This window comes from Grampus griseus (assembly GCF_964374135.1).
Source record: "Grampus griseus genome assembly, chromosome: 1".
Classification (NCBI taxonomy): Eukaryota; Metazoa; Chordata; class Mammalia; order Artiodactyla; family Delphinidae; genus Grampus; species Grampus griseus.
Window position 1 is genome coordinate 55991205 of NC_139017.1, and position 26977 is coordinate 56018181.

A 26977-nucleotide genomic window follows, 5' to 3' on the forward strand; every position below is an offset into this window, starting at 1 on the left:
AAACTTTAATTATATACCTGGTCCAAGGAACTGGCAGCCTCTAGCTCTGACTGCTGCCCAAAGATTGGAAGAGAGTTGCTGAGGATTCTGGTGCTGGAGAATGAGCTCTGTAACTGTTCGTTCACCTAAAGATCGAGCTGCCCTCATGGCACGAATCCTGCCTTCTTCTTCTACTAGTTGGCAGTGGACCAGAGTCACCAGCTTCCTCTGCATTGGGCGACTCAGAACACTCTGAGTAGTGCTATTCAGACCCACTCCTTTAAAACAGAAAATATAGTTATTTCTAGGTTTCCAATGTAATTTTAGAGTCCAGAAAAACTTCCTCTGATGGGCTGATTGACTTATGGCTATGTGGAATAGTTCTGGGTTCTATCAGAATATTTAAAATAAACAATACAAATTACACAAGTGAAGCCTAGTTTGCATTTTAAAAGTATACAAAAGTTGTTATTGCATGCAAATGTAACACTCATGACATTAAATATATTATTCATTTTAATCATGGAGAAATAAAGAAAAAAAGGCCAGTCAATATTAATAATTAAAAACCCAAATCTTGACAAAGTGAGAGTGTGGCATGGACTTAATATATACTACCAAATGTAAAACAGATAGCTAGTGGGAAGCAGCCGCATAGCACAGGGAGATCAGCGTGGTGCTTTGTGACCAACTAGAGGGGTGGGATAGGGAGGGTGGGAGGGAGACGCAAGAGGGAGGAGATATGGGGATATATATATATGTGTATAGCTGATTCACTTTGTTATAAAGCAGAAACTAACACACAACTGTAAAGCAATTATACTCCAATAAAGATGTTAAAAAAAAAAACAAAAAAAAACACCCAAATCTTGAGGTCCTAACAGGTCTGGTATATTTCCTAGTGGTTAAGCTCACCTTCCTAATAAAAACAAGCCATAATGGCAAGATAGTAATGGCAACTTCCAATTTTATTGTACCCCCAACAGCATACCACACAAAACTGGATAGAAGGCTGACAATTTAGAGTTGTCAAATGATAGAGAGCCCTTCTGAAACCACTAGTGTGTTTATACTTACTTTTGCAACTCATTCAAGAAACGTTTCCAATAAATAGTACATAAACTTTAAACTCACTACTTTATTTGATGTGGTTTGTAATATTATTTAGCACCGGTGGGTTTGGCTTACAATAAATAAATGAATTTCGTTAACATTCACTTACAGCTCACAGTTTTTATGGTAACAAAAGCATCTTTAATGAACACGTGCTTAGCATGGATAATTTCATCGGATTTACCTCTAGCACTGCTGAGTGGTTTCAGGTACAGTGCTAATTCTTCTACACACTTCTTGGCTTCCTCATAATGCTTTGTATCTTCAACCCCACTACACAAAGTAATGGGCTGCTGTTCAGGAACCTAGAGGTAAAAAAAAGGTGTGTTTGAGTGCTCACTAATTAATTATAATCAAATGTTTTATTGAGTATGTTTTATGCACTCCTATTCTAACACTGGTAACATCAAAACTCCCATTAAATTTACTGAATTCTTTCAAAAGATCTTTTATATACATACACACAAAATTACTGCATTTTTAAATTTTTGTTTTGTTTCTGTAACAGCTTTATTGAGATATAACTTGCATATCATGTAATTGACCCATTTAAGGTATATAATTCAATGACTTTAAATATATTCTCAGTTATACAACCATCACAATTTTAGAACATTTTCATAGCCCCCCCAAAAGAACCCCAGAGTCACCCCTGCCATATTTCCTCCCAAACCCCTCCAGCCATAGGAAAAAACTAATCTATTTTCTGTCTCTACGGATTTGCCTATTTTGGACATTTCATATAAACAGAATCATATAATAACTTCCAAAGTAGCTGTACCATTTTGCATTCCCACCAGCAATAAATGAGAGTCTCTCTTGCTTCCCATCCTCCCCAGTATTTCGTGCTGTCAATGTTTTGAATTTTAGCTATTCTAATTTATGTGTAGTGGTAGCTCACTGTTGCTGTTGTTTTCACAATTTTTAAAGATTATATTCTATTTATAGTTACTATAAAATGTTGGCTATATTCCCCTTGTTGTACAATATATCCTTGTAGCATTTATTTTATACATAGTAGTTTGTACCTCTGATTGTTGTTTTAATCTGCAATTCTTTAATGACAAACAATGCTGAGCAAGCTTTTATTTGCTCATTTGCCACCTGCATATCTTCTTTGGTGAAGTGTCCAGATCTTTGCCCATTTAAAAACCATGTTCTTTTAATAATTGAGTTGTAAGGGTTCTTAGATACAAGTTTCTTACAGATACATGATTTACAATTATTTTCTCCCATTCTGTCGGTTGTTCTCTCACTCTCTTGACAGTGTCTTTTGAAGCACTAAGTTTTTTGTTTTGTTTTGGCCGTACCACGTGGCTTGTGGGATCTTAGTTCCCCAACCAGAAACTGAACCCAGGCCCTCAGCAATGAAAGCGCGGAGTCCTAACCAATGGACTGCCAGGAAATTCCCTGAAACACTAAGTTTTAAATTTTGATTTAGTTTGATTTATCTTTTGTTCCTTGTGCTTCTGGTGTCATAGCTAAAAAAATACTGCCTAGGGACTTCCCTGGTGGTTCAGTGGTTAAGACTCCATGCTCCCAAAGTAGGGGTCCCGGGTTCAATCCCTGGACAGGGAACTAGATCCTACATGCATGCCACAACTAAGGAGCCCACGTGCCACTACTAAGGAGCCTGTGTGCCGCAACAAAGGAGCCAGTGAGCTGCAATTAAGGAGCCCTCGAGCTGCAACTAAAGAAACCCTCTTGCCGCAACTAAGACCTGGCACAACCAAATAAATAAATAAACAAAAAAACCACTGCCTACTCCAAGGTCACAAAGATTTATGCAAATATTTTGTTTTAAGAGTTCTGCAGTTTTAGCTCTTACTTTTAGCCTTTGATCTATTTTGATTTAATTTCTGTATATGGTGTGAGGTAGTGGTCCAAATTCAATCTTTTGCATTTGGATATCCAGTTTGCTCAGCGCCATTAGTTGGAAAGACTGTCCTTTCCCCATTGAATGGTTTCGGCAATCTTGTAAAAAGTCATTTGACCATATATATGGGTTTATTTCTGGACTCTCTATTCTATTCCATTGATCTAAATGCCAATCTTTATGCCAGCAGCACACTGTCTTGATCACTAGAGTTTTGCAGTTTCAAAATCAGGAAGTGTGATTCCTTCAAATTTGTTCTGCTTTTAAGACTGTTTTGGCTATTTAGGGTCCCCTGTGAGTCCATATAAATTTTAGGATGGGTTTTTCTATTTCTTCAAAAAACATCATTGGGATTTTGAAAAAGTTTACATTGAATCTGTTGATTGCTTTGGGTAGTACTGTCATCTTAGTAATATTAAGTCTGTGAACAGGTGATGTCTTTCCATTTATTTATGTCTTCTTTAACTTCTTTAAGCAATGTTTTATTTTCAATGTACAAGTCTTTCACCTCCTTCGCTAAATTTATTCCTAAGTCTTTTATTCTTTTTGATGCTACTGTAAGTGAAATTATTTTCTTAATTTCCTTTTGGATTGTTCATTGTTAGTGTACAGAAATGAAACCGATTTTTGCATGTTAACTTTGTATCCTGCAACTTTGTTTAATTCATTTATTACTTCTAACAGTTTTTTAATGGAGATCTGTGGGGTTAAAATAATGGCTATTATGGATTAAAATGTCCTATCCTCAAATTTCATAAACATTAGTTGTTACAGTTAAGACATGACAAGGTCTTACTCATTTTGTAGAAAAAGAATTAGTTCATCCTTAGACAACTTTATGAGGAAAAGTAAGTCTTGGTTATTTGTTATTAAAATATTATATTACTAAAATTGTTATCCCCAATAAGTCTATTTTAAAAACATTTCCAAAATGTCATAATGGAATTTTCAAAACAAAAAGAGAAATGATTATCAAATGAAAACTTAAGTACAGGAAGAGAAGAAAAACAATCAAATGCAATTTCCCTCTGACAAATATTAATATTTTGTAGTATTGGCGACATCATCAAGATAGATTTGTAAATAAAGTAAGTTTTCCTTTGTTTTTGGCTGCACCATGTGCATGCAGGATCCTAGTTTCCCAACCAAGGACTGAACTACTCCCCCCGCAGTAGAAGCACAGAGTCCCAACCACGGGACCACCAGGGAATTCCCAGTAAGTTTTCCTTTTGAATAAGCTGTTCTAAAACTGCTCTCTTTATCTCCTACATACATAATATCAACCTTCCCTACTTTTTATCAACTTATAGGAAGACTAATCTAGCAAATATTAGTGGTATTAATATAAATATTAATGTCCAAAGTTCCAGTATATTTATTTAGAAAATGATTTATGGTAAACATATGATACTTCAGACTCACACTATGCAAATTAACAGTGAGGGGTTGTTTAAGTGAATCATACCTAACTCTGAAAAGCCTACTTCCCTTGGCTTTGTGAAAACTTCTGAAGATACTATTGATCTCTACCTTGAGAATACTGACACAAAACTTTCAGAGTATTACCTTCAGAATTACTAGAGTAACTTTTATATTTAGATACTTAGAGGTATTTGCTTCCACTCTAGACAAATGGTTCCCAAAGGCTGTGTTCTATAGTTTTCGTCACTTTCTCGATCTTTCATTTCAGTTAGTGTCTACTAAGTAAAATAGTCTGAAGCAGCTTCACTTTTCCTATTAAGTAAAATGCAATTATTTTGTGAATAATATTTTCTTCACTATTAAGAAGTTTTTGTGACTTACCTCTTAGGTTTCTCTAATGATCTGATAGCTAAGGCTGTTGAGAAAGTCTGACCACCAGACTGGACGAATGTTACTGTACAGTGACTGAGAAACACTGCACCACCATAACAAATCTCCTTAACGTACTGAGATAAAGGATCTGCACAGTACTGAACAAAATTTTATCTATTTAAATAGAAGACAGGAGGAGCTTCAAGATGGCAGAAGAGTAAGACGTGGACATCACCTTCCTCCCCACAAATACATTGGAAATACATCTACATGTGGAACAACTCCTACAGAACACTTACTGAACAATGGCAGAAGAATTCAGACCTCTCAAAAGGCAATAAACTCCCCACGTACCTGGGTAGGGCAAAAGAAAAAACAGAGACAAAAGAATAGGGACGGGACCTGCATCAGTGGGAGGGACCCGTGAAGGAGGAAAGGTTTCCACACACTAAGAAGGCCCTTCATGGGCAGAGACTGCAGGAGGCGGAGTGGGGAAGCTTCAGAGCCGCGGAGGAGAGCACAGCAACAGGGGTGCGGTGGGCAAAGTGGAGAGATTCCCGCACAGAGAATCAGTGCCAACCAGCACTCACCAGCCCAAGAGGCTTGTCTGCTCACCCGCGGGATGGGCGGGGGCTGGGAGCTGAGGCTCCGGCTTCGCAGGACGGATCCCAGGGAGAGGACTGGGGTTGGCTGCGTGAACACAGCCTGAAGGGGGCTAGGGCACCACAGCAAGCCGGGAGTGTGTCTGGGAAAAGGTCTGGAGCTGCTGAAGAGGCAAGAGACGTTTTCTTGCCTCTTTGTTTCCTGGTGCGCGAGGAGAGGGGATTAAGAGTGCTGCCTAAACGAGCTCCAGAGATGGGCGCAAGCCACGGCTATCAGCGCGGACCCCAGAGATGAGCATGAGACTCTAAGCTTGTGTGCAAGCACAGGTCACTACCCACACCTCCCCTCCCTGGAGCCTGTGCAGCAGGTCACTGCCAGGGACAACTTCCCCCGGAGAACACATGGTGCACCTCAGCATAGTGAAACATCACGCCAGCCTCTGTCACCGCAGGCTCACCCAGCATTCCGTAACCCTGCCCCCGCAGTGAGCCAGAGCCCCCTAATCAGCTGCTACTTTAACCCCATCCTGTCTGGGCGGGGATCAGATGCCCTCAGGCGACCTACACACAGAGGCGGGGCCACATTCAAAGCTGAATCCCAGGAGCTGTGAGAACAAGAAGAGAAAGGGAAATCTCTCCCAGCAGCCTCAGGAGCAGCGGATTAAATCTCCACAATCAACTTGATGTACCCTGCATCTGTGGAATACCTGAATGAACAACGAATCATACCAACTTGAGGTGGTGGACTTTGGGAGCAACGATATATATATTTTTTTCCCTTTTTCTCTTTTTGTGACTGTGTATGTGTATGCTTCTGTGTGTGATTCTGTCTGTATAACTTTGCTTTTACCATTTGTCCTAGGGTTCTGTATCTCCATTTATTTATTTTTTTTAAGATGTTGGGGGTAGGAGTTTATTAATTTATTTATTTTTGCTGTTTGGGTCTTCGTTTCTGTGCGAGGGCTTTCTCTAGTTGTGGCAAGCGGGGGCTACTCTTCATCGTGGTGCGCGGGCCTCTCACTATCGCGGCCTCTCTTTTTGCGGAGCACAGGCTCCAAACGCGCAGGCTCAGTAGTTGTGGCTCACGGGCCAAGTTGCTCCGCGGCATGTGGGATCCTCCCAGACCAGGGCTCGAACCCGTGTACCCTGCATTAGCAGGCAGATTCTCAACCACTGTGCCACCAGGGAAGCCCCATTTTTTTTTTTTTAAGCATAATTTTTAGTGCTTGTTATCATTGGTGGATTTGTTTTGGGTTTGGTTGCTCTTTTTTTTTTCTATTACTTAAAATTTTTTTTTTTAATAATTATTTTCTATTTTAATAACTTTATTTTCCTCCCTCTATCCCTCCTTTCCTCCCTCCCTCCCCCCCTTTCTTTCTCCCTTTTACTCTGAGTCATGTGGATGACAGGGTCTTGGTGCTCCGGCCGGGCGTCAGGCCTGTACCTCTGAGGTGGGAGAGCTGAGTTCAGGACATTGGTCCACCAGAGACCTCCCAGCTCCACGTAATATCAAATGGCAAAAATCTCCCAGAGATCTCCAACTCAACGCCAAGACCCAGCTCCACTCAATGACCAGCAAGCTACAGTGCTGAACACCCTATGCCAAACAACTAGCAAGACAGGAACACAACCCCACCCATCAGCAAAGAGGCTGCCTAAAATCATAATAAGGTCACAGACACCACAAAACACACCACCAGACGCAGACCTGACCACCAGAAAGACAAAATCCAGCCTCATCCACCAGAACACAGGCACTAGTCCCCTCCACCAGGAAGCCTACACAACCCACTGAACGAATCATAGCCACTGGGGGTAGACACCAAAAACAACGGGAACTACAAACCTGGGGCCTGCGAAAAAGAGACCCCAAACACAGTAAGTGAAGCAAAAGGAGAAGACAGAGAAACACACAGCAGATGAAGGAGCAAGGTAAAAACCGATCAGACCAAACAAATGAAGAGGAAATAGGCAGTCTACCTGAAAAAGAATTCAGAGTAATGACAGTAAAGATGATCCAAAATCTTGGAAATAGAATGGAGAAAATACAAGAAACATTTAACAAGAACCTAGAAGAACTAAGGAGCAAACAAACAATGATGAACACCACAATAAATGAAATTAAAAATTCTCTGGAAGGAATCAATAGAATAACTGAGGCAGAAGAACAGATAACTAACTTGGAAGAGAAAATAGTGGAAATAACTACTGCAGAACAGAATAAAGAAAAAAGAATGAAAATGATTGAGAACAGTCTCAGAGACATCTGGGACAACATTAAAGGCACCAACATTCGAATTCTAGGGGTCCCAGAAGGAGAAGAGAAAAAGAAAAGGACTGAAAAAATATTTGAAGAGATTACAGTTGAAAACTTCCGTAATATGGGAAAGGAAATAGTTAATCAAGTCCAGGAGGCGCAGAGAGTCCCATAAAGGATAAATCCAAGGAGAGACAGGCCAAGACACACATTAATCAAACTACCAAAAATTAAATACAAAGAAAAAATATTAAAAGCAGGAAGGGAAAAACAACAAATAACATACAATGGAATCCCAATAAAGTTAGCTAATACTTCAGCAGAAACTGCAAGCCAGAGGGACTAGAAGGACATATTTAAAGTGATGAAAGGGAAAAACCTACAACAAAGATTACTCTACCCAGCAAGATCCTCGTTCAGATTCGACGGAGAAATTAAAACCTTTACAGACAAGCAAAAGCTAAGAGAGTTCAGCACCACCAAACCAGCTTTAAAACAAATGCTAAAGGAACTTCTCTAGGCAGGAAACACAAGAAAAGGAAAAGATCCACGAAAACAAACCCAAAACAATTAAGAAAATGGTAATAGGAACACACATATTGATAATTACCTTCAATGTAAATGGATTAAATGCTCCAACCAAAAGACATAGACTGGCTGAATGGATACATTAAGAAAATGGTAATAGGAACACACATATTGATAATTACCTTCAATGTAAATGGATTAAATGCTCCAAACAAAAGACATAGACTGGCTGAATGGATACAAAAACAAGACCCATATATATGTGTCTACAAGAGACCCATTTCAGACCTAGGGACACATACAGACTGAAAGTGAGGGGACGGAAAAAGATATTCCATGCAAATGGAAATCAAAAGAAAGCTGGGGCTTCCCTGGTGGCGCAGTGGTTGAGAGTCCGCCTGCAGATGCAGGAGACATGGGTTCATGCCCCGGTCCAGGAAGATCCCACATGCCATGGAGCGGCTGGGCCCGTGAGCCATGGCCACTGAGCCTGTGCATCCGGAGCCTGTGCTCTGCAATGCGAGAGGCCACAACAGTGAGAGGCCCACGTACCACAAAAAACAAACCAAAAAAAGCTGGAGTAGCAATTCTCATATCAGACAAAATAGACTTTAAAACAAAGACTATTACAAGAGACAAAGAAGAACACTACATAATGATCAAGGGATCGATCCAAGAAGAAGATAGAACAACTGTATATATATATGTACCCAACATAGGAGCACCTCAATACATAAGGCAAATACTGACAGCCATAAATGGGGAAATCGACAGTAACACAATCATAGTAGGGGACTTTACCACTCCTGTTTCACCGATGGACACATCATCCAAAATGAAAATAAATAAGGAAACACAAGTTTTAAATGAGACTTTAAACAAGATGGACTTAATTGATATTTACAGGACATTCCATCCAAAAACAACAGAATACACTTTCTTCTCAAGCGCTCATGGAACATTCTCCAGGATAGATCATATCTTGGGTCACAAACCAAGTCTTGGTAAATTTAACAAAACTGAAATCGTATCAAGTATCTTTTCTGACCACAACGCTATGAGACTAGATATCAATTACAGGAAAAAAATCTGTAAAAAAATACAAACCCATGGAGGCTAAACAGTACACTACCTAATAACCAAGAGATCACTGAAGAAATCAAAGAGGAAACAAAAAAATACCTAGAAACAAATGACAATGAAAACACGATGACCCAAAACCTGTGAGAGGCAGCAAAAGCAGCTCTAAGAGGGAAGTTTATAGCAATACAATCCTGCCTTAAGAAACAAGAAACATCTCAAATAAACAACCTGACCTTACACCTAAAGCAATTAGAGAAAGAAGAACAAAAAAACCCCAGAGTTAGCAAAAGGAAAGAAATCATAAAGATCAGATCAGCAATAAATGAAAAAGGAATGAAAGAAACAAGAGCAAACATCAATAAAACTAAAAGCTCGTTCTCTGAGAAGATAAACAAAATTGATAAACCATTAGCCAGACTTACCAAGAAAAAAATGGAGAACACTCAAATCAATAGAATTAGAAATGAAAAAGGAGAAGTAACAACTGACACTGAAGAAATACAAAGGATCATGAGAGATTACTACAAGCAACTATACGTCAATAAAATGGATAACCTGGAAGAAATGGACAAATTGTTAGAAAAGCATAACCTCCTGAGACTGAACCAGGAAGAAATAGAAAATATAAACAGAACAATCACAAGCACTGGAATTGAAACTGTGACTAAAAATCTTCCAACAAACAGAAGCCCAGGACCAGATGGCTTTTTAGGTGAATTATATCAAACATTTAGAGACGAGCTAACACCTATCCTTCCCAAACTCTTCCAAAGTATAGCAGAGGGAGGAACACTCCCAAACTCATTCTAAGAGGCCACCATCACTCTGATACCAAAACAAGACAAATATGTCACAAAGAAAGAAAACTACAGGCCAATATCACTGATGAACATAGATGCAAAAATCCTCAACAAAATAGTAGTAAGCAGAATCCAACAGCACATTAAAAGGATCACACACCATGATCAAGTGGGGTTTATCCCAGGAATGCAAGGATTCTTCAATATATGCAAATCAATCAATGTGATACACCATATTAACAAATTGAAGAATAAGAACCATATGACCATCTCAAAAGATGCAGAAAAAGCTATTGACAAAATTCAACACCCATTTATGAAAAAACCCTCCAGAAAGTAGGCATAGAGGGAACTTACCTAAACATAATAAAGGCCATATATGACAAACCCACAGCCAACATCGTCCTCAATGGTGAAAATCTGAAACCATTTCCACTAAGATCAGGAACAAGACAAGGTTGCCCACTCTCACGACTATTAATCAACATAGTTTTGGAAGTTTTAGCCACAGCAATCAGAGAAGAAAAGGAAATAAAAGGAATCCAAATCGGAAAAGAAGAAGTAAAGCTGTCACTGTGTGCAAATAACATGATACTATACATAGAGAATCCTAAAGATGCCACCAGGAAACTACTAGAGGTAATCAATGAATTTGGTAAAGTAGCAGGATACAAAATTAATGCACAGAAATCTCTTGCATTCCTATACACTAATGATGAAAAATCTGAAAGTGAAATTAAGGAAACTCCCATTTACCACTGCAACAAAAAGAATAAAATACCTAGGAATAAACCTACCTAGGGAGACAAAAGACCTGTATGCAGAAAACTATAAGACACTGATGAAAGAAATGAAAGATGATACAAAGAGATGGAGAGATATTCCATGTTCTTGGATTGGAAGAATCAATATTGTGAAAATGACTATACTACCCAAAGCAATCTACAGATTCAATGCAATTCCTATCAAACTACTACTGGCATTTTTCACAGAACTAGAACAAAAAATTTCACAATTTGTATGGAAAAACAAAAGACCCTGAATAGCCAAAGCAATATTGAGAACAAAAAACGGAGCTGGAGGAATCAGGCTCCCTGCCTTCAGACAATACTACAAAGCTACAGTAATCAAGACAGTATGGTACTGGCATAAAAACAGAAATACAGATCAGTGGAACAGGACAGAAAGCCCAGAGATAAACCCATGCACATATGTTCACCTTCTTTTTGATAAAGGAGAAAAGAATATACAATGGAGAAAAGACTGCCTCTTCAATAAGTGGTGCTGGGAAAACTGGACAGCTACATGTGAAAGAATGAACACTCCCTAACACCATACACAAAAACAAACTCAAAATGGATTAAAGACCTAAATGTAAGGCCAGACACTATAAAACTCTTAGAGGAAAACAAAGGCAGAACACTTTATAACATAAATCACAGCAAGATCCTTTTTGACCTACCTCCTGGAAAAATGGAAATAAAAACAAAAATAAACAAATGGGACCTAATGAAACTTCAAAGCTTTTGCACAGCAAAGGAAACCATAAACAGGACGAAAAAACAACCCTCAGAATGGGAGAAGATATTTGCAAATGAAGCAACTGACAAAGGATTAATCTCCAAAACTTACAAGCAGCTCACGAAGCTCAACATCAAAAAGTCAAACAACCCAATCCAAAAATGGGCAAAAGACCTAAATAGACATTTCTCCAAAGAAGATATACAGATTGCCAACAAACACATGAAAGAATGCTCAACATCATTAATCATTAGAGAAATGCAAATCAAAACTACCATTGAGATATCATCTCACACAGTCAGAATGGCCATGATCAAAAAATCTACAAACAGTAAATGCTGGAGAGGGTGTGGAGAAAAGGGAACCCTCTTGCACTGTTGGTGGGAATGTAAATTGATACAGCCACTACAGAGAACAGTATGGAAGTTCCTTAAAAAACTAAAAATAGAACTACCATACGAGCTAGCAATTCCACTACCGGGCATATACCCTGAGAAAACCATAATTCAAAAAGATACATGTACCACAATGTTCACTGCAGCGTTATTTACAATAGCCAGGACATGGAACCAACCTAAGTGTCCTTCGAAAGATGAATGGATAAAGAAGATATGGCACATATATACAATGGAATATTACTCAGCCATAAAAAGAAACGAAACTGAGTTATTTGTAATGAGGTGGATGGACCTAGAGTCTGTCATACACAGTGAAGTAAGTCCGAAAGAGAAAAACAAATACCGTATGCACATATATATGGAATGTAAGAAAATTTGTTTAAAAACATTGTCAGGAAGAACCTAGGGGCAGGACAGGAATAAAGATGGAGACCTACTACAGAATGAACTTGAGGGGGGACAGGGAAGGGTAAGCTGGGACAAAGTGAGAGAGTGGCATGGACATATATACACTACCATATGTAAAACCAATAGCTAGCGGGAAGCAGCCGCATAGCACAGGGAGATCAGCTCAGTGCTTTGTGACCACCTGGGGGGGCGGATAGGGAGGGTGGGAGGGAGGGAGATGCAAGAGGGAAGAGATATGTTGATATATGTATATGTATAGCTGATTCACTTTGTTATAAAGCAGAAACTAACACACCACTGTAAAGCAATTATACTCCAATAAAGATGTTAAAAAAAAAAAAACAAAACAGAATGCAATATTACCAGATCTTAACAAGTTTCCCTCGGGAGGAAAAAACACACATACAGAAATTTAAAAGGATAACAAATTACTCAACTTACCTGAGCACCCACTAGCTGCAGCAATGCTGAGTTTACTGGGAGGAGTTCAATGTCTGTATTGATAGTGGTCTGGTCAAACGGGCAAGCCTTGCGGTGGAGTTTGTTCAGGCACATCTTGCAGACAGTATGGCCACAACCCAAACTGATGGGCTTTCGAATTGTTTCGTCGAAAGTCTGAGTGCAAATTGGGCAGGAGAGGAAATCCGTCCACTGTGGAGCTTGTACAGGCATTGTTTCTGGAGTTACAATTCACTCACACACACAAAATCTAAAGCAAAGATTCCACTGGAATCAAAATCTTTGAAAAAAGTTTATCTTTTCTTTTTTTTAAATATCTTCTGTAAATACAGTCAGCACATAGTGTGAAATATTACCTGAAAAACAAAGAAAAAAAAAATGAGCATCTTCCTTTTCAATTAAACTGTACATTCTCACCTTACTACCTATAAGATTTTATACCACATTTATATCAACATAGTCCACCTCTTTGCATTTTTACAAAGTGAGAGCCATAATAAAACATCTAGTCTTATCCCCTTATTTTAGAGATGGGGAGTAGACCCCAAAAAGAGGAGATAACTTGCTGAGGGTGACAAGTTAGTAATAAAGTTAGATCCAAGATGTAAGTCTCTCAAGTTTATCTAAGTCTATGATTGTTTTATATTTTAAAATTAGCCTTTTTAAGATAGCTAATAATATTCTGATCTGAACATGTTAATATGTTCAGCTGTGAAAATTTATCAAGCTTTACACTTAGGCGTATGCATTTCGGTGTATTTTACACCCTAATAAAGAGTCTTAAAAAAATTGGCCTAAAATAAAATCTACCTTAATACTTTATCATCACATTTAGTGTGGGTAATGAGATAAAAAGAAACCGTGGGATTCTTTTTAAGGTTTATTTATTTATTTGCAGTACGTGGGCCTCTCACTGTTGTAGCCTCTCCCGTCGCGGAGCACAGGCTCCAGACGCGCAGGTTCAACAGCCATGGCTCACGGGTCTGGCCGCTCAGCATGTGGGATCTTCCCGGACCGGGGCACGAACCCGCGTCCCCTGCATCGGCAGGCGGACACTCAACCACTGTGCCACCAGGGAAGCCCTAAGGTTTATTTTTAAGAGTTTTATTTACTGGTAAAGATCTTTTAAGCCTCTGTTACAGCTTATACTTGTTGCTACAGTATGTTGTTTTAGAACACAGTGAAAAGTATTTACTTCAAAAGATTTTTTAAATTCCCAAATTTAAGAATGATAGGTCAATACAGTTAACCAGAACACATATACAGTCAAATTTCACTGTCTACCCTCTCCTTTTGGTAGGGGATAAAAACCAAATCACAAAACTTATCACCTGCATCTAACAGAAATTTTCTTTACATACAAAACCTAATCTGAAGTTTCTAGCACACATCTTAAACAATACCTGCAGTACTTACTCTAACTGTAGCTTCTAAAAATGAGAACTGGTGTACAGAATAAAGTAACATAGTGTTACAAGTTCTTAACGATTTGATTATGCTCAGCAGAGACTGCTTACAAAGATGGAAACAAAAATGTCACTTAAGCTGTAATTATTAGAAAAGTAAATTATCTACACATTTTACTCTTCGAGCATTACATTTAATTAATGTTTTATTGAAGTAACTCAACCTTAAATGCAAGCCCATTATTGAGAGAACAATTTCTATTAGGTATGCTAAAAATTTTATCCATTCATTCAACAAATATTTACTAAGCACTACTACTACTGTGTGCCAGACTCTGAATTGTTAGGGAAATAGTGAAACAGCATACTCATAGTATCTGCCTTCTGAGTAACCTCAGCTTTGTCTGGGTTTCTGCGAAGTGTGCTACCAGATAAATGGACAGTGGAAAAAAAATTTAAGAACCTAAACAGTTACCAAGTTAATTTCACATTTAGGATCTAAAATTAAAGTTATCTGAGTATATGTCCAAATCGCCCTTGCAATAATAAAAAAGTGAATAAAGAAATTGCCCACATTTTGATTTCTATAATGTTTTAATTATAAATAATTTAAATAAAATGCATCTGCAAACAGAATGAGTAGCTACAAGTATGTTTATATCAAATTATTACTTAATGAGACTATCATCCAGAGTGCTAAAAAAGAAAATACAGTATCTAATCACTCAACTGTACAGTCAAATGCTACAATTACAATTGTACATGGGGTTGCAGAATGTTCCAAAATAAAGGAAAAAAAGTGTTTGAAAGACAATATTCAGAACGAGGACTGGATATTAGTCAGAAATGTTTGCTGAAGTTGATTAAGTTGATAAAGTGTCATCCATACGAACTTTTCTATAGATTAGCATGGCAGTTTAAAATAATGCTTACAGGGGGCGTCCCTGGTGGCGCAGTGGTGGAGAGTCCGCCTGCTGATGCGGGGGACACGGGTTCGTGCCCCGGTCCAGGAGGCTCCCACATGCCGCGGAGCGGCTGGGCCCGTGAGCCATGGACGCTGAGCCTGCGCGTCGGGAGCCTGCACGTCCGGAGCCTGTGCTCCGCAAGGGGAGAGGCCACAGCAGCGAGAGGCCCGCGTACCGCAAAGAAAAAAAAAAAAAAAGCCTACAAAGAATCTGATCTTAAGTTAACCTTTACTTGAGTTGAGTTAATGGTTCTTTCCTTTTTACCAGTATGGCCTTGTAGAGCACTTAAAATTTGTTAATTAATCATAAAACAAAGTTAAAACACAGCACTTTATTTCCTTAAACACTATAAAATTACAGAAACCCCAAAGAGCAGAAAATATAAACGTTTTATTGCACAATCATTATAATTTTTACTATTTATACAGCTCACTGCTTTACATAGAACAAAATTATAAAAGGTAGGTAACTACTGTTATCCCATTTTACAGATACAGTCGACCCCTGAACAACATGGGTTTTAATAGCAAGGGTCCACTTATGCACGAATTTTTTTTTCAATAGTAAATACTACAGTACTACATGATCTGCAGTTGGCTGAATCCTTGGATGTGGAAGTGCAGATGAGGAGGAACCGCATATACGGAGAACCGATTATAAATTATACACAGATTTTCAACTGAGCGGAGGGCCAGCACCCCTAACCCCCGTGTTCAACTGTCAACTCCATGAGAAATGGACGTTTAGTGAGGCTGAATAAGCTAAAAAGAAATAGAGATGCAATATTAACCCAGACAGTCTGGCTCAAAACCCGAACGCTTAACCATATCACCACCCACAGATTAAAGGTTAAAAAAGGAAGAATTACTTGCAGGTTCATTCAAAAACCAATGTCACAAAAATGAAATTTTAAAGAATTTTAAATTTTTTTGAAAGTTAAAAAGGAAAAGACCAGTGTCACAAAGCTGCTAATAGCTATTTTTTTTTAAATATTTATTTATTTATTTATTTGGCTGTGTTGGATCTTAGTTGCAGCACACGGGATCTTCGCTGTGGCATGCAGGATCTTCCGTTGTGGTACACGGGCTACAGAGTGTGCAAGCTCAGTAGTTGTGGCACGTGGGCTCCTAAGATGTGGTATGTGGGTTTAACTGCCCCGCAGCATGTGGGATCTTAGTTCCCGACCAGGGATCGAACCTGCATCTCTTGCATTCTAAGGTGGATTCTTAACCACTGGACCATCAAGGAAGTCCCCTAATAGCTATTTATTGACTTCACAGTAATTTCGTTCTTCTGGCAGACAACGCTGTTGACAAATCTAATGATTAGGTCATTGTTCTAATCTTACTTGTCTTCTCAACAAGATATGAAACATGACTATTCCCTCCTTCTTGAAAGTGTCGATGAACCACACTCCCCTCATCCTTGCCAACTCACTGGCTTATTGTTTTTGATCTCTTAAACTCCTAAATGCTGAAGTGAGTTATCAGGGTTCTATCTTGAGTTTCCTTTTCTCATCATTCTCCAGTTAAAAATCTTGAAATGGCTTCCTATTACACTGAGAATAAAATTTGGATATTATATTCTGGTTTACAAAGCCGTAAATGATAAGACCTGTAATTCTCTCTCCAACTTCAGTTTCTAACACTTGTCTCCATCACTCCACTATCCTTCAGCTACTCACGTGAAACTTGTTCCTATCTTAGGATATTAGTACTAGCTAGTCTCTCTGTCTAATCTTTGAATTCAAGGCCATTCTTTATCATTTAGATGTCACCAAAAATTTCAACTCCTCAGAACTCCCTGACCACTTAAAACGCTAAAATAATCTCTTAAGTCACTCTCTAGTCCATCACTGTACTTAAATTCTCTACAAAATAGTTCTACCATCTATAAATTATACTTTCTTATATTTTTATTTGTTTACTCAATGTCTATCTTATATTAGAATGTAGACTTCATGAGGACAGAGACCTAATCTGCCTTGTTCACTATGAAAGCTATAGCTTGTTTCTCACTACAATTTAGGCACAGTAAAAATTTTGCATTTCAAAGAGTTCAGAGACCTGTGAAAATCTATTCATAGATCTCTTGGGTATTTAAAGACTCCAGGTTAAGAAAGTCTAACCTACATTAGTGTTTCATGAATCTTAGAATTACAGCAAGTATTTGGAGATTTACTACATATCCAGCACAGTAGAATACAGAAAACAGGCAGAAAATATGGTCAACATCAGTTTTACAGACTTAAAATACCTCACTGCTCTCCCACGTGATTTCAGATCAGTGCTGTTATAACAAATTTTCCAAATTATTCTGTCATAACAAGAACTATTTAAAACAGAATCCTAAATCATTGATAAAAGATACCTTAGAGAACATCTAGTTCTAGCCTAATTTTTCAGGATGAGGTAACTAACATTTATTTTTATCTCTATCAGTAATAAGTGTTATTAAGCTTTTTCAAACACCTCTTTTCATTTAATCTTTAAAACCCAAAGAAGTTGGAATCATTTTCCTTCTTCTCACAGAGAAATAAAATAACATTCAGAGAATTTGTCCACGGTCATACAGGTAGTAAGTGGCAAAGTCAAAACACATCAACTTCAGTCCAGTACTTGACATTCAAGTGTATGCACTTTCCACTATACCAACTTGACATGGAGGATACCAAAGACAAGTAAAAGAGCTTCACTCAAAGTCATACAGCTTAATAATGGCAGAGCCAGGATCAGAAAGTTTCCTGAATCCTACTTTTAGTATCCCCTGCTCCCCCACTGGATTACGTTGAACATAAAGCCATCACTGAATATCTGAAAGATTAAAAAATATCATTGCATATTAAAACTACAGTTAACAATATCTGGCACAGATTAAGGTATCCATCAACCTTGAAAATGCTACATAAAGCTGTTTATATACAACATGCTCATTCTTCTAGGAATAAGATCCATGACTTATCAGATTCTTAAAGATGTGTTTTGTTTGGAGAGGGAGGGGAAGGGAAGATAAGAATCACTGATCCAGGCATATTGAAATAAAATAACTGTCGAAAACTTAAGAATATAGAAAAAATAAAAGCAATAATTTATAAGAACATATATTTTCTCTGTATTTACACCACAATCTCATCAGACTCTTAAAAAAAGATTAAGTAATATATGATCACGTGGGTCAAAAATAATTTTAATAATTACAGTGAAATATCTCCCTCCCAGGGCTGTCTCCCACCTCTCTAGTCCTCATTCCCACCCCACCTCCACAGATAAGCCATTATACTTTCCTTTTAGTTTCTTTATCCAAATTGGTTTATTTACAAATATATATTAAGTGGCAAAAAAGGATTTTAATGCTACTATTTACAACTCTTCTCTTTCTTCATTAAACCAGTTTTTCTGAGAAATTATACCCAGAAATCTTTTTTCCATTCCCAGTAAAAATTAAACATTAGCTACTTGCAAAAAAATTTTTATTGGTCTTTATTACATGCCCAGTATTGGAGATAAAAAATAGTTAGCAAATCATTCCAAGTCTGCATGGGGATAACATTATTTCCTTCATTAGCTACACAAACAATAATGATACAACTAAATAACATGACTGCAAGTTATGGTAAATGATATGCAGGTAAGGGACAGGGAGATATAAGCACATTTAACTGAGATAATCTAACCAAATGGGGGTGAGGTTGTGGGTAGGGTATTGCTTCCCTGCAGAAGTGATATTTATGTTAAGATTTGAAGACAAAGGCTGAATAAAAGTTATGGAAAGAATAATACGTAATATGTGTATGTAGATTTTAGGTAAAGGAAAAGCATAACCACAGGTTCTGAGACTAGACAGAATATAATACAATTGGGGAGCTTGAAAAAAACCAAAGCAACAGGGAAGCCAGAAACAAAACAAAACAAAATAAACAGAGAGCAAAAGAGAAAGATATGAGATGAGACTAAAGAATTAGAAGGAACCAAAAACTACAGGATCTTTTAACTCATAGTTTGGTATTTGGTCATAATGTGAAGAGTAATGTGAAGGCACTGAAGAGGCAGGAGGTGACCCACTTTACTGTTTCTAATACAGGGTATGCCTATACTATGAAAACATATGGAATAATTAAAAAGAGAATTAGTTAAGCATGTAGAAACGTTAAGTAAAAGCAAAACTTTAAGACCAATAAATACGATGTCATTTGTGTTAGGGAAAAAAATCCTATGTATTAGTCTTGGTATTAATGAATATAAATGGATGAAGAAAAAGGTCTGGAAAGATACCTAACAAACTTAACAGCAGTTACACAGTTGGGCAACTTACAAAATGTATATAATCACGAATTACTTATATAAGTGCAAAAAATTTGAAAGAATGAAAATAAGAGAAGAGCACATTTAGAACACAATTTAGGCTCTAAGATAAATTACTATAAGGCTATTCAAAATATTTTTCCTTATAAAATTGACCTTTTACAAATTTGGACAGCCAAATCATCAAAACTTATTTCTTTTTAAAATTAATTAAAAACGCTTTAATAACTTTTCTAGAATTTATGTTTCAAAGAACTAGTATAATTTATTACTTTTATGTATCATTTCCATCTGTATTAACCTAGTAAAATGAAGTATAGAGTTCTAACCTCTTAAATTTTCCAGTAAAATAGTTCTTAGAGATATATAACAAACTTGATAGAGTTAACATTCAGAATCAGCACCCATATCGTCACTAAAAATATAAGCATTTGTCTAACCATAAAGATAGGTTTGAGAGACTAAGGGGAAAATAGTATTTTAAAAGTTTGATTTCGCCTAGGAAAGTTGATGGTTAAGAACAGTAAGTCGCTCTTTGATGATTCTATTTCAATCATCAAAGTCATAAACCAAAGATTTTTTAAAGGCTACAAAGTGTCATCAATTGTAGTTATTAGGTCTAAGAAGAATTTCCACTTCCTCATTCTTTAAACATCTTTCTCCAAAGTCATCTTTCCAAACATTCTCCAAGCTTCTCAAAGACAGTTGTTCAACCACAAAACATATCTAAACCACACAGGACATATGGCTTTGTGGATGTAATAAACAAACATTCTTTCAGTCAAGAGTAAACATATGAGATAAAATTACTAAATACCAACATTCAGATTCTTTAAACTTCTTCAGAGTAAGGTTTTGTCAAAAAAAAAAATTTTATTAATTAATGCACATGTGCTCAACGTCTGCAGATAAATAGTTATGTGTTAGGGGTCAGCCCAAATCTAGCTCATTAGGAATAATGCTACTGGAACCTTCCTAATCATAAACAGAGCATGAATGATGAATCCTCTTTATGTCTTAAAAAATCCAAGACTGACTCTGCTGTTCAGTGTTCAGAGCAATGGTTAACTTTCCCATTAGTTTACCATAAGGTCTACTTTCCTATGTAAATGACAACAATTAGTGATCTTACTGTTCATAATTCATAATAGATAATTCAGAATACACACAAATTAAATAGCAATCAGTCCAACCTTGAAGAAAGCCCAAATTAAAAAAATATAACTTCCCCCCAAAAATATACATTTTTACACCAGTAGGTGGGTGCATAGACAGCATTTAAAAGGTTGTTTTATTTGCCTTCTTCATGTCATTGATAGGAGCTACAATACAGAATCTGACATTTGACATTTTACTACGTCATCCCAACTTCTAAGTTCTGATTAAAACTCAAAAGAAAAATCTCTATACTTTTATGTTAATAAAATTAATCAATATGATCATTAGACTTTTTTCAGAGCTTATTTCTTTTTTACAAAGAAATAAGATCTTATCAGAGTAAGAAAATTATTTCCATGAACAGTAAACAATAAGACCAGTGACTCATTCCACCAGCTAAGTGACTAGTTTGCAGACATCAAACTCTAAGTCTCGTAGCTGCCTTGTTATCCATGCCTCTGCAAAATAACAAACAACTACATGTTGTGAGCCTTAAGGTTTAAGCGTGATTAAACCAATTCCCAAAGAGCTACTACAGACAAAATTATGATGACACGATGCGTAACAGAGCTTGGGTTTCTGAAAGTAAATCATGTGTCAGGCCTTATGCTAGGTGTTTTCAGTTGCTTCTCTCATTTAAATGTCTACCACAAATCTAAACCACAATACAAATCACCACCAGTAACCAGTTATTTGTTAAGCACCAACTAGGTGTCAGCACTTTCAGTGCTCTATATACTGTATCTAATTAAGTAAATGTTCACCACAATACTGTAATGTAATTATTATCTCCATTTTAAAGATAAAGAATCCAAAATTCAGAGAATTACCCAAAGACATAAAGCTAGTAAGTGGCAGGACTATGATTCAAACTCAGTCCAGCCTAACTCACAAGCTGGTACTTTTAAATTCTGTAATCTGTGCCACTTACAGGTGAAAGTTAATACTCATTAAGGTAAGGGAGCTTTTAGGGGTGATGGAAATGTTCTAAAATTGAATTGTGTTGATGGTTGCACAATTCTGAAAATTTTCTAAGCATCACTGAACTGTGCACTTAAAATAAGTAAATTTTACAGTATGTAAATTATACTTTAATAAAACTGTTAAATAGTCATTAAACGCTTTTTATAAACTCTTAGTTTTCAAATTTTTAATGTAATTTTTGCGGTGCGCGGGCCTCTCACTGTTGCGGCCCCTCCCGCTGCGGAGCACAGGCTCTGGACGCGCAGGCTCAGCAGCCATGGCTCACGGGCCCAGACACTCCGCAGCACGCGGTATCCTCCTTGGACCGGGGCACAAACCCGCGTCCCCTGCATCGGCAGGCGGACTCTCAACCACTGTGCCACCAGGGAAGCCCTAATGTAATAATTTAAAAATATAAAGACACCTTTCAGATTGTTCTATGAGCACAGCAATAACCCTACTAAATAAATTATACTTGCTTTGAAGATTTCATTTAAATGTTACAAACTGACAGTTTAAAAATTGTTAAAAAGTTATTACTTGCCATCTCCTCTATTAAGGTTCATTTTATGTGTCTCTGATTTAGAGGAAGAAATATGAAAATTGAAATTCATCAAGTATCTACTCTGGCCTAGTCACTCCTCTGAGGCATTTTTATACCAATTTTATACCTGTTTTGAGCTTCAGCAGCATTAAATAACTTGCCCAAAGCTAATAAATTTTTGAGCTGAAACTAAAACTCAGTTCTTATGTGAATTTAAAGTGTAAGTTGCCCTGAGTAAGATATTACATCAAACAAACAAAACCTTATTGTCTCTACGAAGAAAATCTTGGATCTCCTTTGATCCCATCCTACCCCATGAGATGCGTTTAACTATTATTTTTGGCCTTAACTTAATTTGCCATTTCTCTGGGACACTTCCATAGCAACCAACAAGCAGGGAAACATCAGAGAAGAGAAAAATGTTAACTATCTTGAAAAATAAAGTTAAAGCAGAAAATAAAAACAAAAAGAATAAAAATAAATGAAGGCTTATTATAACACTACTCAGTGTTATAATTCTCAGCAGAGTATTAATTAATTTACAGATGAAACAGTGTGATTTTTGGATGTTCAAGGTTTTTCCAGCAATAATACCCTGTGAAGACCCAATTTTGATTGTAAAAATACTTCTTCCTAAAATAAACGGATTGAATTGTAACCCTATATTGTACACATCATCCTAGATATAAATAACTTAATACACTAATGTCAGTACAAATATTGACAAATACTTGGGACAAGTATAAAGAGAAGGGCTTCTGATTTAGAGGAGGAAACACCTGGAAAATAGAACTTGATAAAGAAGGGTTGAGAAAGCTACAAAGGGCTAATTTAGGTGGCTTACTTTCCTAGTGTTCAGAAAGACAAAAAGAAACACGTCTACCTCCAACCTAATGCCAAATTTAGAAGAAGAAACAGTAAGGAAGAATAAAACCATTCACAGAGAAAATGCCTGATCTGAAGTTGAAACACTGCAAGTGAAGGACAGTTTCTAACTTTGTGTACATAGTTTGAAGCTCCAGGTTTCTCTTCTACATATAGCAAAGTTCCACACTGTGTGTAAAATGTACTCCACTGAATAGGACATCAGTTATTAAAGAGGTAGTAGAACGAAAAGGCCAGACTCAAAAGCATCATCTTCAAAGGAACTGTGAGGTAGTAGGCAGGGAAAGTGACCTGTTATAGCAAAACATGAAAAGGTTATTTTTTCAGTTTTTGCATTAATATTCTGCTGAATATTACATACACTGTATGTAAATATGTCCTCACCATTTAGTGGCAGTCCAAACATCAAGGACGTAATAAGAACTAATAACCAAAATCAGACATTTTGGAATACGCTAAGCATTTTAGTTGATCTGTTATCATGTCAACTGCTTTCAAATTAAATGCAAGTGTCTGAAAATTGTTTTCTTTGTGAAAATTGATCTCTTCTTAATAATAACACTTGCTAAAAAACAATAACAACACCAATAACAATGCATAGGAACTGTTTTGAGCTCTTTCTATGTATTAATTCATTTTACTCTAAAAATTAAATATCCTAAAAAAAAGAAAAAGAAAATAAGCTTAAAAAAAAAGAAAGAAAACTGATGCCTGCTTAATTAAGGCTCTTTTCTAAACCATAAAGATAACTCACTCCCAATACAAAAGATACATGAATAAAATTTGAAGGCTAGGCCAAATATTTAAACAAGACTTTAAATAGTTTCTCAGGTCACATTTTGAAATCCATCCTCCTGCTAGAATAACGGCTCCTTTTTAAGGAGGAAGTTTGCTCCACCTATCCCCAGAAGTTATCTTGAAACACAATGACAAATCTGATTGGCAAGTCCTCAGTAATCTTGAATGTAGGGGAAAATGGTCACAATGAAAAGAAAACTTAACTTGTCTCATAAATTTATATTTCAGATTGTTAAATACTAATCTATAAAGCTCCTGAGAAATCCAGTGAAACTGAGACATTTTAAGACAGAGGTCCCCAACCCCCAGGCCACAGACTGGTGCTGGTCTGTGGCCTGTTAGGAACTGGGCCACACAGCAGGAGGTGAGTGGCAAGCAAGCGAGTGAAGCTTCATCTGTATTTACAGCCACTCTCCATTGCTTGCATTACCACCTGAGCTCCACCTCCTGTCAGATCAGCAGCAACATTAGATTCTCATAGGAGCACAAACCCTACTGTGAACTGCACACGCGAGAGATCTAGGTTGCACGCTCCTTATGAGAATCTAATGCCTGATGATCTGAGGTGGAGTTGAGATGGTGATGCTAGCGCCGGGGAGCGGCTGCAAATATAGATTATCATTAGCAGAGAGGTCTGACTGTACAGAAACCATAATAAATCAACTGCTTTCAGATTCATATCAAAACACTATCAGAGACTTCCCTGGTGGTGCAGTGGTTAAGGATCTGCCTGCCAATGCAGGGGACACAGGTTCAAGCCCCGGTCCAGGAAGATCCCACATCCCGTGGAACAAGCAAGCCAGTGCGTCACAACTACCGAGCCTGCACTCTAGAGCCTGCGAGTCACAACTACTGAGCCCACGCACCACAACTATCGAAGCCCAGGCACTCTAGGGCCTGTGCTCCGCAACAAGAGAAGCCACCGCAATAAGAAGCCCGTGCACCACAATGAAGAGTAGCCCCCGCTTGCTGCAACTAGAGAAAGCCCACATGCAACATCGAAGATGCAATGCAGCCAAAAAATAAAAATAAATAAATTAAAAAAAATAAAAAACCCTATCAGTGAGTGGCAAGTGAAAACGAGCTCGGGGCTCCCACTGATTCTGCATTATGGTGAGTTGTAAAATTATTTCATTATATATATATTATATATTATATTATATAATATATAATATATATATTATAATATATATAATATATATATTATAATATATATAATATATATATTATAATATATATATATATTATATAATATATATAATATATATATATATATATTATATATATATATTATATATATATATATATATAATATATATATATAATATATATATATATAATATATAATATATATATTATATATTATAATATAATGATAATAGAAATAAAGTGCACAGTAAATGTAATGTGATTGAACCATCCCAAACCCACCCCCCCTACCCAGTTTGCGGAAAAATTGTCTTCCACGAAACTGGTCCCTGGTGCCAAAAAGGTTGGGGACTGCTGTCTTAAGGGACAACACTAATATTCTGTTTTTTCAATGTATCCCAATTTACTAGTTCTTTCCTCACCAGCATGCTTAAATGTTTCTGCAGAGGAGCTAAAAAAACCCAAAAACTAGAAACAAAACCAAAAACATACCACATTTCTATCTCCACCCTGTCTTATTTAATCAAAAAAAAAAAAAAGTCACTCAATCCCTGTCCCTGTTCCTGTCTTCTTCTAGTCTCTATTCTCTTCTCCCACACCTTTCAGTTTGCAAACTATCACTTTATTCCAACCACGATTTTGAAACTATTCTTAACAAGTGTATCAACAACCTTCTTATGAAATACAACAGTCACATCTCAGTCCTTATCTCCTTTCTTTCTATACAGCATTTAATAATGCTGACCAGTTACTCCTGCAAATGCTGTCCCTCTGGGGCTTCTATAACAGCACACTGTCCAGGTATTCCACTAATTAACAGGCCACTCCTTACGTGTCCCTGTTGAAGGCTTCTCCTTCTCTGCCCATCCTTGGAATATATGTGGCTCTTCAGAATTCCTTCCTCAATTCTCTTCTCTACAAAATTTCCCTCAGTGACTTCAACTATTTTCAACTTTCGACTACCAACTAGATACTGATGACTTCCAAAAGTTCAAGCCTCTCTTCTGAGTGCCAGGGTCACATAACCAGTTGGCTACTAGTCATCCATGTCCAACTGGGGTCTCAAACCATCTCAACTTTACCAAACTTTTTGTTCCCTATGTTAATGATTGAGCGACTTACTTGTTGACAGAAGCATAGGGAACATCCTTCACTATTCACTTTTCCTCAAACCTGCTCCCCCCCTCAACTAATCAGTCATCATGTCCCATTCATTTTATTTCTTTAATGTTTCTTGAAACCTTCCCATCCATTCCTAAATCCTTACATTAGGCTGCCAATCTCTCTTACCTGGATTACTGTGACAATTTCTTATGTGGTATCCATGTTAAAGGTATCCTCAACAGAGAAAGCCACTACTTGCTAGACTGTAAGTTCCTTAAAATCAGAGAATGTCTTGGGTTTTCTTCCTCTCTTGCTATTTTCTCTATGGTTCTAATACAGAAGAAGCCAGACAATATACATTAGCAAAGCTATCAAGCTGGAATATTTATGTTTTTGCCAATAGAAAGTCAACTGGGCTAACAGAAAGCTGCTAGGGAAGGAACCTAGGGCCTTTCCAAAAGTAACATGCACAGATAAACAAAAATATATAACACAAGAATAACACTATAAACCAACTAGACTTGAAAGACATCCACAGAATGCTCAGTACAACAACAGGGGAATTATTTTCAAGTGCTTACAGAACATTCTCCAAGATAGATCATATGCTAGACCATAAAACAAGTCTCAATAAATTTAAAAGGATTGAAATCATAAACATTATAGTCTCTGCATACAATGGAATGAAATTACAAACAGAAAATAACTTTAACTCACAAATACAGGGAAATTAAACAACATACTGCTAAATAACCAGTAAGTCAAAGAAGAAATCAAAAGGGAAATTAGAAAATACTTTGAAATGAATGAAAATGAAGACACACCATACCAAAACTCATGGGATGCAACCAAAGCAAGGCTTAGATGGATATTTATAGCTTTAACT

At 37.1% G+C, this 26977-nt stretch overlaps 1 protein-coding gene across 2 annotated transcripts in view; it reads right to left on the reverse strand.

The window, feature by feature from the left end:
• RC3H1 (ring finger and CCCH-type domains 1) overlaps window positions 1–26977 on the reverse strand; it is a 96205-nt gene that overhangs the window by 51066 nt on the left and 18162 nt on the right. For both annotated transcript variants that reach the window (XM_082651990.1, XM_082651989.1), the window contains exons 2-4: window positions 12801–13174; window positions 1277–1397; window positions 18–257 (exon numbers count right to left, since the gene is read on the reverse strand). In XM_082651990.1, the coding sequence (XP_082508116.1) occupies window positions 18–257; window positions 1277–1397; window positions 12801–13031 (592 nt within the window). In that variant the 5' untranslated portion in view covers window positions 13032–13174. The remainder of the gene's footprint in view (window positions 1–17; window positions 258–1276; window positions 1398–12800; window positions 13175–26977) is intronic.